This window comes from Petaurus breviceps, unplaced genomic scaffold (assembly GCF_028583685.1).
Source record: "Petaurus breviceps papuanus isolate PSGF00001 unplaced genomic scaffold, PetGlider_PUasm1.0 118, whole genome shotgun sequence".
NCBI classification, from domain to species: domain Eukaryota; kingdom Metazoa; phylum Chordata; class Mammalia; order Diprotodontia; family Petauridae; genus Petaurus; species Petaurus breviceps.
The window spans coordinates 25,237,048-25,248,475 of NW_027185616.1; the positions used below are offsets into that span (position 1 = coordinate 25,237,048).

General features: G+C 35.8%; 2 protein-coding genes across 6 annotated transcripts in view; one reads left to right on the forward strand and one right to left on the reverse strand.

The window, feature by feature from the left end:
- Positions 1 to 11,428, forward strand: part of DCP2 (decapping mRNA 2) — a 407,293-nt gene that overhangs the window by 177,919 nt on the left and 217,946 nt on the right. The window lies entirely within an intron of this gene.
- Positions 1 to 11,428, reverse strand: part of MCC (MCC regulator of WNT signaling pathway) — a 289,950-nt gene that overhangs the window by 113,293 nt on the left and 165,229 nt on the right. For all 5 annotated transcript variants that reach the window (XM_069087177.1, XM_069087206.1, XM_069087190.1 and 2 more), the window contains exon 3: positions 4,486 to 4,628. In XM_069087177.1, coding sequence (XP_068943278.1) covers positions 4,486 to 4,628 — 143 coding nt within the window. The remainder of the gene's footprint in view (positions 1 to 4,485; positions 4,629 to 11,428) is intronic.

Consider the following 11,428-nt stretch of genomic DNA (forward strand, 5'->3'; position numbering starts at 1 on the left):
TCTCTCTGTCTCTGTCTCTCTCTCTCTCTCTGTCTCTCTCTGTCTCTGTCTCTCTGTCTCTGTCTCTCTCTCTCTCTGTCTCTCTCTCTGTCTCTCTCTCACACACACACACACACACACACACACACACACACACAGACTGCATAAGTAAGGGCACTGATAACTACAAGTATCAGTATTAAACTGATGAATAAAGAAGAGCACCTATAACCACTGAACCCAGGTACAAATGAAGCAAAATTAAACCAGTCTCAATCATTCGTAACACTTAACCCCAAATAACATGAACTAGAAAGGTGTCAAATAGGGGACATAAATATAGATTAATATTCTATAAATAAGTTATCATTAGGTAGCCAGTAATAAATATCTCTAGACAAAAAGAAATTAACAACTGTTCAGAGATTTTTGGTCAAAAGCAGACTTTTTTTTGTTTCTCTTATTTTTAAAAATTTTTATTATCGGCAATACTGGTTCCTTGCTAAATCCTTTGCAGGCTATTGTTAAAATTAAACTCCTTTTCTTATATAGTCTCATTTTGTTTCATTTTCAAGCCTAATTCACCAGACTAAACTGACTTTGACTTGGCTCAAAATCCCTAAGTTGGATAAAACAAGATTTAGAGAAACAAAGGAGATTAGAGTGAGCTCATCTTGTCCAAACTCCTTGTTTTACAGGAGAGGAAACTGAGGACCAGAGAAGTGATGTGACTTGTCCTATGTCATACCAATAGTAACAGAGCTGGGACTCAGACATAAATACTCTAAATCGCAAAACACTGAGTTTTCTCCCCTTAACCCTATTTTCCTGAAGCAGCAGTTATACTCTGAGAGAGCAGTTCTTGTGATACTAAGAGTTAAACTAAGCAAAATAAGTTATCTTTTTATTTTCCATCTCTAAGGGAATTATTAGGAATAAAGATTTTTATTGCTTTTTTCGATACTCTGAAAGTTGTTTTACTAAAAACACACTTCAATATGACAAGTGATTTTTCTAAACAAGTAAGTCTCTGAGGAAGGAAGCTGATCTCCTGTTAAATCTGATCTGACAGAATTCTTCAAAACCTAATTCCAGAGTTAGTTTTAGATATATTTCTTCATTTCCCTTTTTACATGGGAAAGAGGTTGACTTCTAAGACGATTGCTGTAAATAACATTGTTCAAGGAGAGAGATAATTGGGAATAAATATCTGGAATCACCATGAGGGCATTCAGCTCTATCAGCTACCACACGTGAAAGGGCAAATGCTCAGGCAAAAGATGCTCTCTCTTTCTTCCCAAAATAAACGAAAACAACTTCATCATGTGAAGTAATCTTTAGGGACCAGCATAATCAGAGGGCAATTAATTGCATATAGGTATGTCATAGTACATGAAGAGGATGCTGGAGGATGGCTTGGAGAAGAGTGAGACACAGTTCAAATAATTTACAAATGGGATATTAGCACTGCCCATGGGGCTGTTTTTTGGAAAACGATTTGTAAACCTTAGATCAAGGCAGCTAGGTGGCATAATGGGGAGAACAAGCACTGGAGTTCAAATCTGGTCTCAGACATTTACTAGCTGTGTGACCCTGGGCAAGTCATTTAACCCTGTCTGCCTCAGTTCCTCATATGTAAAATGAGCTGGAGAAGGAAATGGCAAAGCACTCCAGTATCGATTCTGAGAAAACGTCAAATGCGGTCACAGAGAATTGGATGCAACTGAAACGACTCAAAACAACAACAAAAATCTTAGAGTATCCTATAAAACTCAGTTATTAGACTATAAGCATCATAAAAGTAGCTACAGTGTCTTATCTCCTAAATTTTCTTAACAATGGGTACAATATTCTGTACACAGACTGTTAAGTTGGGTTGAATGCTGTGCTACTCTGAGGTTGCTGTTTTCCCCTTACCAATTTAGTTCAATGCAATTCAATTTAACAAACTAATTTAATTAAACCTTTTATCATTCACAGACTCATAAAAATATTTCTTAAACCTACTTTCATCTGTTTCATATTAAGAAAAGTGATTTCCATTTGGGTTTCTTTAATTTTTTTCTAAATAAACCTGTTTCTTTAATAAAGAGAATTTCTTATTTTAATTCTGCTATAGATCTACCTAAACCAGAATCTTTCACAATTTTACAAGATTATAGGATTTAGAGCTGGAAGAGACTCTCATACAAAGGAGGAAACTAAAGGCCAGAGAGAATAAATGATTCAGGTCTGTAAAGCATAGATAGCTCTGTCCATTCCACCTCCTTCCTGTCCCCAGATTACCTCTAGGTTCAAATATAAACTCCTTTATTTGGGTTTAAAGCTTTTCCACCCTGTTCCCATTCTTTTTCCAGCTTTCTGACTCCCCTCTACCTACTTTACAAACCAGCCATACTGGCATACTTGGCTATTTCATACTCTGTTTTCCTTCTCTGCACTGGCTGTCGCTCACACCTGGAATGTTTTCTTTCCTCATCTCTCTCCTTTACAAGCCTTGGCTTTCTTTAAGTTTTAGCCAAACACCATATTCTACAGCATATCTTTCTTGGTGACACCAGCTGCTAGAAGCTTGCCTTCTAAAGCTGCCCTTCCTCTACTCTGTATTTATATTGTACAGATTTATTTATACACATGTTGTATATATATACAGTTTCTTGAGGACTGTTTGTCCTTTGTATCTTCAGGATCTGACACACAGTAAGAACTTAATAAAATGCTCATTCATTGATTGGGAAAAGGCCAGGAATACCAGGGTTGGAAAATTCTTCCCTAAACTCTGTAATGTAATGATACTCTAGCACTTAAAAATTACAATAAGGTGGATGGTTTCTATTTGAATATTATCCAAGGCCATATTATATTCCTCCATGTTCAATGTCATGTCTAGCTCATATCAACTGATATGAATGTCAAGAATCATAAAAAGTCAACAAGATATTTTTTCAAGTATTTGGAAATAAAACGATACTTCAAATGCTGTGAACAACATCATTATTGTTGAACCCATGAGCCTTTAGGATGGGGAGATTAGTCTCTGAGTCACAGCAATTCAAAGAAAATACTTGCCCATCAGCCTATGTGTCTTAGTTTTTTTCATTTTTTCTTAGAATAAAAAGAATACAGCAAAGGAATTCTCTCATGTTATTTATACCATGGTTTCCATGTTTAAATAAACAGGAGTAAATTAGACATTTTAATAATATTCCTCCAAATTCAAAGCATTATAGAAATAATCTTTCGATCAGATATGTTCCCTCTTCTAACATTTAATTTTTTCACCATCATATGATTCATATTCATTAAAACCCCATGGGTTCAACAAGCGTAATGCAATTTCTAACAACCTTCTGAATCCCTTTGTCCCCACATTCATAGGTATCTGAAAAGTTATTATGTTTGCATATAAAATATAAATTAATTTATATCATGAGTCTTCCCTAATTTACTATGTGGCTAGCTCCAACTTCAACTTCCCACACAATTTTTTTTAAAGAAAATATAAAGAGTAGAATAAACATTATCTCTACTATCATTGCTATTCTGATTAATTACTAATCCATCAATTTCCTCTCTTGAGATCCTTTGAGAGAGAGCTTTATAATTTTATTTTAAAGAGTTTTCTTCTCTATGGCCCAGAAATGCTTATATAGACCTTCTGCTACTTCTACAGAGGTGGGTACCAACTTTCCTTAAGAAGCCATGTTAAGAAGACAAGAAATTCCTTTTTTAACCCAATAACTTACTTAAATCAAACCCCTTTGCTGAATGATGGCAGAAAGCACACCAAATAAACTTGGGACAGTAGACAAAAAATCAATAGGTGAGGATGAAATTCAGGATATCAATACCTCTTATAGTATTAATGAATGAAGGAAATAAAAACTTCTGGAGTCTAATCCTGCCTCTGGTCACCAATGATAAGGACTACAAGAAAATTGCTTAACCTTACCAAGCTTAAGATTTTTCATCCTCCATTTGATGACTGAGAAAACCATGTTTAGCAGATAGTCTGAATCAATAAGCACCAAGTATCAGATTTGAGGGATGGGGATGAAAGGGAGAAGTGTCTACTCTGCATCTGTGATTTCATTGATAAAGGAAATTTTATCCACAAATGCAGAGCAGAAACTGCTCTGTAACTTAGAGTCTTGGAACACTGAGGGATGTTAAATGACTTTATGAGACTTAAACAGCAAGGCTGTGGTCAGGGGCAAGACTTGAACTTGTCTTCCTGAGGCCAGCTCTTTACCTCTCTACAATTAAAAGATTATAACAGAATGATGCCCAGCTACAATACATATAACCCTATTTAAACTCCAAGAGGGTAACATAACATTTATGTGAGACACACCCAAAATAGGGGAATGATAAAGAAAAATAATTAATAGTCATGCAGAGCTCCCACAAGAAGGAGTTCTATGTATACTGTGTAATCACACAACCTATATTTAACGGAGATCATTCTATTTTCAGAAATTAGAAGACCAATCTGGAATGCTTCACCTGATTGCTGTTCCTTGTAGGTGGTCAATCTTCTTATTTAGCTCAGCAATGATGCTGTGGAGCTCTGTGATTCGTTCCTCGTAGCGCAAGGTCATTTGCTCCTGAACATCTTCATGTTCTTTCATGAGATGAGATTGTTCTCCCTAACTCAGAGGAGGGAATCATAGAAGAAAAGCATGAATGAGTTGAGGGTCTAATGTGTCTCATTTGGTCATCTTGGTATGTGATTCCATTCAATTTCTAGATTTAAATCTTGTCAAATATCAAATGGAAAATACTGAAGAGACCATAATCAAGCCCAAACTCATCATTTGGCTATTTTCCCATAGTAGGATCATCCAAAATCAAAATTCACATCATTTCACATTTATGTAGAGTCCACTTGAGAAATTAAACTCTTAAACCCTACTGTTTTATCACTGGAAATGTGGTTTCCCTGGGATAGGGAACTCTTGATCAGGAAATTCTCTCTTTCCCAAGCAGACTGATACTTCTCTGCAGTAGATAAATCTCAGAGTTGCCTGGGCTACCATGAGGTTAAGTGACTTACCTAGGCTCACATATATTCAGTATATACCAGTCAAAGTACATGGACCCAGGTATTCTTGACTCTAAGAGAAGCTCTCTAACCATTATGTCATTTTGCCTTTCAAAGCTCTTACTCTGCCTTAAGATGATACAAATGTATAATTCCAAGGTTGAGGAAATCGGTAGTTGAAAAAGCTAGGAAGATAAAAATATTTTTCTTTCACTTTCTGGCTGGTCAACATGTTTATTTCAATACGTTACTGAAAGTATGGCACCATGGAAAGAACACTGACTCACAAGTCAGGATACCTGAGGATTCCTGGCTCAAGTGCTTACTAGCTTTGTCAGCTTGGGCAGCTCATTTTATATTTCTAAGTCTCTGTTTCCTCTACTGTAAAATGGGAATAAAAAACATGTGTGCCACTTATCTCTCAGGATTGTGAAGGAAGAGATTTGTAAAGCACAAAATAATGTTCCCCGGCCATGGGGAAGGCATGCCAGTTTGAAAAACTCACCACCAACGGTCAATTTCCAAAAAAAAATCTATACAATTGAATTTGATTCCTTTATTCATAGGATGTAAGCAAGGCTTTGTGGAAAGCGCTAATGATACATTATCTTCTTTCCAGCCAACTAGCCTTGCAATTTTAGTATTTTCAATTTGTTTTAGCTGCCTCAAATCTCTCCCCTCTCCAACCCATTCTCCACTCGGCTGCCAGGAGGATTTCCTAAAGTGTACCAAAGAGCCCATGGTGCCCTTTCTCTCCTCCTCAAATGTCAGCAGCTGCCTGTACTTCTGGATCAAATATAAAATCTTCCATTTGGTATTTGCATCTTTCATAATCTGGCCCCTTCGTACCTTTCCAGTCTTCTTAACTTACTTCCCCTCCTTCATCCAGTGTAAACAGCCTACTTGCTGTTCTAAGTACAAGCCTCTCCATATCTCATTTCTCTGTCTTTAGATTCACTTCCCCCATGGCTGGAATGTTCTCCCCTCACACCTCTATTTCTTCCTTCCCTAGTTTCCTTCAAGACTCAGCTGAAATCTTACTTTATGCAGGTCTTTCCTCATCACTTCAGATGCCAGTGTCTTCCCCTTACAGATTACCTCTCATTTACTCAGCACTTTGTACATACTTAGTTATTTACGTTAGAATGTGAGTTCCTAGGGAAAAGGCTGTTTGCTTTTCCTTTCTTGGTATTCTTAAAGTTTAGCATAGTACCTAGTACTAAGTGTTATGTTAATCATTTTAAATGAACGAAATACTATACTGTCAAGTTTATAATCTTTTTCAGGGGAGGAGAGATGAGATACAAACACAAATAGTGATGATGCAAGGGATCATGAGAGAGATGCCAAGAAGCTTACACAAAGTTTCATGAGAAATGTGTTTACAGGAATATAAACTATGTGATCACAACATATAGGTGAATTATAAGAATTTCAAGTTACTGAATGTTTCTACAATACAACCAAGCAAGTAAATATGGTATGGTGGTGGAGCAAGGGAAACCTTGAGAATGGTTTCCCCAAAGAAAAGAAAATGTTGGTCCATGCAACCAAGAGAACTAGGAAGTGAAGAAAAGACTAGTGAGATCAGAATGAAGCAAATTTTAGGCCTCGGATATATGATCAGTATAAAACAGATATAGAATGCAAACCACTTTATTTTATCATATTAGGTTAAACACTTTCTTAATTCTGTGCTATACATATATTTTGTTGGAGCAAGAATTAACCTCAATGCTTTAGTAAGTAATCCCTTGAACTTTCTTGAGCCTTGGCATGTGGTAATAAAGCAATTCCCACAAAGACCCTGGTGAAAGCAAGCTATTAACTGCATCAACCACAAGCGAAGAAAAAACAAATTCGTTAAAAAGCTCTTGATTATTATCAACCGCAGAAGTAGAAACCCAAGAATGTGGCACTTTAATATAGGAAACGTAATAAATGAAATATGTGTGGGCAAGAAGCAGTTATGTTAGACAAAATTATCATGTGAGCCATTTCCTTTACCATGATTCAAATTCTGCCTTGGACACTTACAGCTGTGAGATATGGGAAAGCACTAAAACATCAATGAAAAAAATAATTACTTAAAAATTAGAATTTGTCAGGTGGAAGCTAATGATTCTATGAGATATCACGAAACATAAAGAAAAGTCAAAGAATGAAAAAATAAAAGGAAAACTAAAATATCTCATTGGTAAAACAACCGACCTAGAAAAAAGATCTAGGAGGAGAGAATGGTGAGAGGGGAAGAGACAGGCCATGTTTAAACATCATTCTCATTTAAATTGGTTCAAAAAGAGAAGAATACACACATGTACACACACAGAGTTAGGTATAGCAATCTATCTCATCCAAATGAGAAATAGAAGAAAAGGGGGCTAAGAGAAATAGAGAAGGTGATAAGAAGGAAGAAGGATAAAAGGAGTCAGTAGGCAAAAGCAAAATAGATTTCTTCAGAGGAAAAGGGTAAAAAAAAGGCAGAAGGACAAACAGATGAAAATAAGATGGAAGGAAATACATAGTAATCATAACTGTGAACGTGAATGGGATAAACTCATCTATAAAATGGAAACAGATAGCAGAACAAAATAGAAAACAGAGTCTGACAATATGCTATTTACAAGAAACATACTTGAAACAGAAAGACACATAGAAAGTTAAAACTGGAGGCTGAAGCAGCCTCGGCTATCCTTTAACTGAAGTAAAAATGGCTGGGGATAGCATCATGATTTCACACAAAGAAAAAGCAAAAATAGACCTAATTAAAAGAGAAAATCAGGGAAACTACATTTTGATAAAAGACAATGTAGTAATATCAATACTAAGTGTATATGTACCAAATGACATAATATAAAAATATTTAAAGGAAAAGTTAAATGAGTTACTGGAAGAAATGGAACATGCTAGTGGGGGAGCTCAACCGTTCAGATCTAGATATATAAGACCATAAAATAAATAATAAAGAAGTTAAGGAGATGAGTAGAATTTTAGAAAAGTTAGATATAACAGACCTCTGCAGAAAATTGAATGGAAAAGAAATTATTGTACCTTTTTCTCAGTTGCACATGACACCATCACAAAAACTAATCATGTAAAAAGCCATAAGAACCTCACAAAGAAATACAGAAAAGCAGAAATATTAAATAGACCCTTTTAGGACCATAATGGTATAGAAATTACATCTGAAAGGTCTTGGAAACGTAGATTAGAAATTAGAGACTAAGTAATTTAATTTGAAATAATGAATGGGTCAAACAACACATCTTAAAATGATAATTTCATTAAGGATAATGACAACAATGAGAACACACCAGACTTTATGGAATGCAGACAAAACACTACTTAAGGGAAACAGATCACTAAATGCCTACATCAATTTAAGAAAAAATTAGATCTCTGAATTGGGCATGCAACTAAATAAACCAGAAAAATAGCAACTCAAAAATCTTGAATTGAACGTCAAAATAGTGATTCTAAAAATCAAAGGAAATTAATTTAAAAAATCCCCCTGATTTAATTAAATGAGAGGCTGATTTTATGGGGGGAAAACAACAAAACAGATAAACCACTGGTTAATTTGATTTTTAAAAAAGAGGAAAATCAAATGACCGATATCAAAACTGAAAAGGGGAATGGACCACCAATGAAAGTGAAATTAAAGCAATTACTAGGACCTATTTTGTCCAATTATATGACAATAAACCCGACAACCTAAGTGAAATTAATAAATATTTACAAAGAAATTGCCCAGATTAACAGAAAAGGAAACAGAATACTTAAATAATCCTATTTAGAAAAAAGAAACAGAACAATTCATAGATGAATTCCCTAAGAAAAAACCTCCAGGACCAGATGGATTCACAGGTGAATTCTGCCAAACATTTAAAGGACAATTAATTAAAGTATTATTTAAGTTATTTGAACAAATAGTAAAGTAGAAGTTCTACCAAACTCTTACTTTGACCAAAAATACTGTTGATATCTAAGCCAAGGAGAACAAAAAACAGAAATAAAACTATTGAGCAATTTTCCTAATGAATGCCAAAACTTTAAATAAAACACTACCTTGCTGTCCTTTCTTCTTGAAGAGGACCAAAACTTCAGGGAAAGATGACAGGACTTACAGTTGACTGCGATCTGAGGGAGGGAGGGATGCGCAAGGTCACCAGCCTTACATTCTCTTCCAGAGCCACCTGTGTCCAGTGGCCTGATACTCCTCAGGGCAACTGGAGATGGCCCAGGATGCAATGGGAGACCCTGGCCTTTTTATGCTAAGGTCTTTTCAAGTTCTCGCTTTGAGTGAGGTAACACCCCTTCTGTGAACAGACCTCTTTACAAACTGATGAACTCTGAACTGCACATTCTTAATGGCAAACAAAGAAGTACTTAGCACCTTGTTTCAGCTATTTAATTATTTAGCACCTTGTTTCAGTTCAAGTTTCTTTTGAGCCCTGCCAATGATTATATCAAATCTTTATTAAGAAACAGAACTTGTGAAACCCACAGTGGGAGGGACTGCATGATTTGGCCTGAGAATTTAGGCTCTTGTTGAGAATGAGTTTTAAGTTTTGCTGATATTCTTCATAAGATTAATTTTATATTACCAATGACTCTGATTTTAATCATCATATCAATCATAGGTGTCAAACAAGAGTATCCATCATGTGCTCTAAAACTCTGGTCATTCATGAGAAATCAGAATACAAAGTTGGGAAGAACAGGTGGACCAGAGCAAGTATACACTGACATGCTGGAGATGACAATCATGAAATCACTGACAGCTCTTACAGATCATTTTAAGATATTTCAGGGAGAGGAAGAAGCAAAAAAAAAGGGAAAAACATCACAAGACAATATTAGTACACAAGGTGATCAATGGGACATTAATAACTATTGAATCATATGCCTACTTATAAATGCTTAATGAGAGTGATCCTTAAGGGAATCCCTGATTAAAAATGAGCAGGACAGAGGTTCTTGTAAACAATTTTCTAAAATTGATCATATCTTTACAATCAGTTAATATAAAGGTAAAAATTCTGCGGTGTGTTGATTAAAAAAAATATTTTGATGTCATAAAGCATAATGGAGTCTTAAAGGATCTTCTCCAGTAAGAACACATGTCTATATTATGATAGTAGTTTTTATTTAATAAATGAGTATTTTATTGTTAAAATTCAAGAATATTATCAGCAAAAAATCAGCAACATTAAAAACAAGAATTAAACTGTTTATACATAGATAAAGGTCAGCTTATAAGGAATGAGTCAGAAAGGAGAAGAGAGAAAGGAATATCCTTCTGTAGGAGACAGAAAGATCAGATCTTTTCCGTATCGGGCTACAGACAGGGTTGATCCTGAATTCTAAGCCTATGTCCAGTGCACATAGTAAAATGCCTAAGAGGAAGCTGGAATTTATGTGAAGTTCAGAGGGACACACAGTTTTGGAAATAAATAAAAGGGGGTAGTTAGATGGCACAGTAAATAGAGCACTGGCCCTGGAGTCAGGAGGACCTGAGTTCAAATTTGGCCTCAGACATGACACATTTACTAGCAGCTGTGTGACCTTGGGCTGAAGTCACTTAACCCCAATTGCCTTGCCTTCCCCCTCCAAAAAAAAAAATTAAAGGGAAGTCATAATCATACTATCCAACCATAGCTCAGGGGTTGAGATGATCCTTGGATAAGCAGCACTGTTTCATTTTATGGACTGGAAGCATTGTAGCTTTCTTGATAAGTTCCATCTATCAGATTTCATCATTTGTGAAATATTCTTGGAAGAACATCTTTGTGCTAACAGAAATTCTCTCATTGCTTTTCTAACTTCTTAAACCTCACTCTTCTGGCTTTTTGGAATATGCATACAACTTGTAGATAAAACAGATACTACTTGTTTTTCAAGAAAAGTGATCTGATCCAGGTCAAGTTAACGTGATACAAACGTGTGCCTTAAATCCTTCAAGTTTCTACTAATGCTTATTGGGGCTTGTTTCAGTTCTGGAGACTTCAAAACAGACAGTCAGCTTGCTATCTGGCAAGTGGCCATTTCGGAGAATGTGTTCTGCCACAGCCCTCTGATATCAGCCTTGGAGGGTTCCTTGGTCACCTGAGCTATCTTTACCACAGCACCATTTCAACTTGGACCTCTCACCAGGTCACAAAGACACTCTCGGTAACAGAAAAATCATTTGAAAAATCATAAGACAATATTAGTACACAAAAAGGTAATCAAGAGGACAATAACTTTGGATCATGTACCTACTATGAAACCATATATAAATATCTTAATATATGATATATTACATATATATCTGAGAGAGAGAAGGAGGGAGAGAGGGAGAGGGAGAGAGAGAGAAAGAGACAGAGAGAGAGAGAGAGAGAGAGAGAGAGAGAGAGAGAGAGA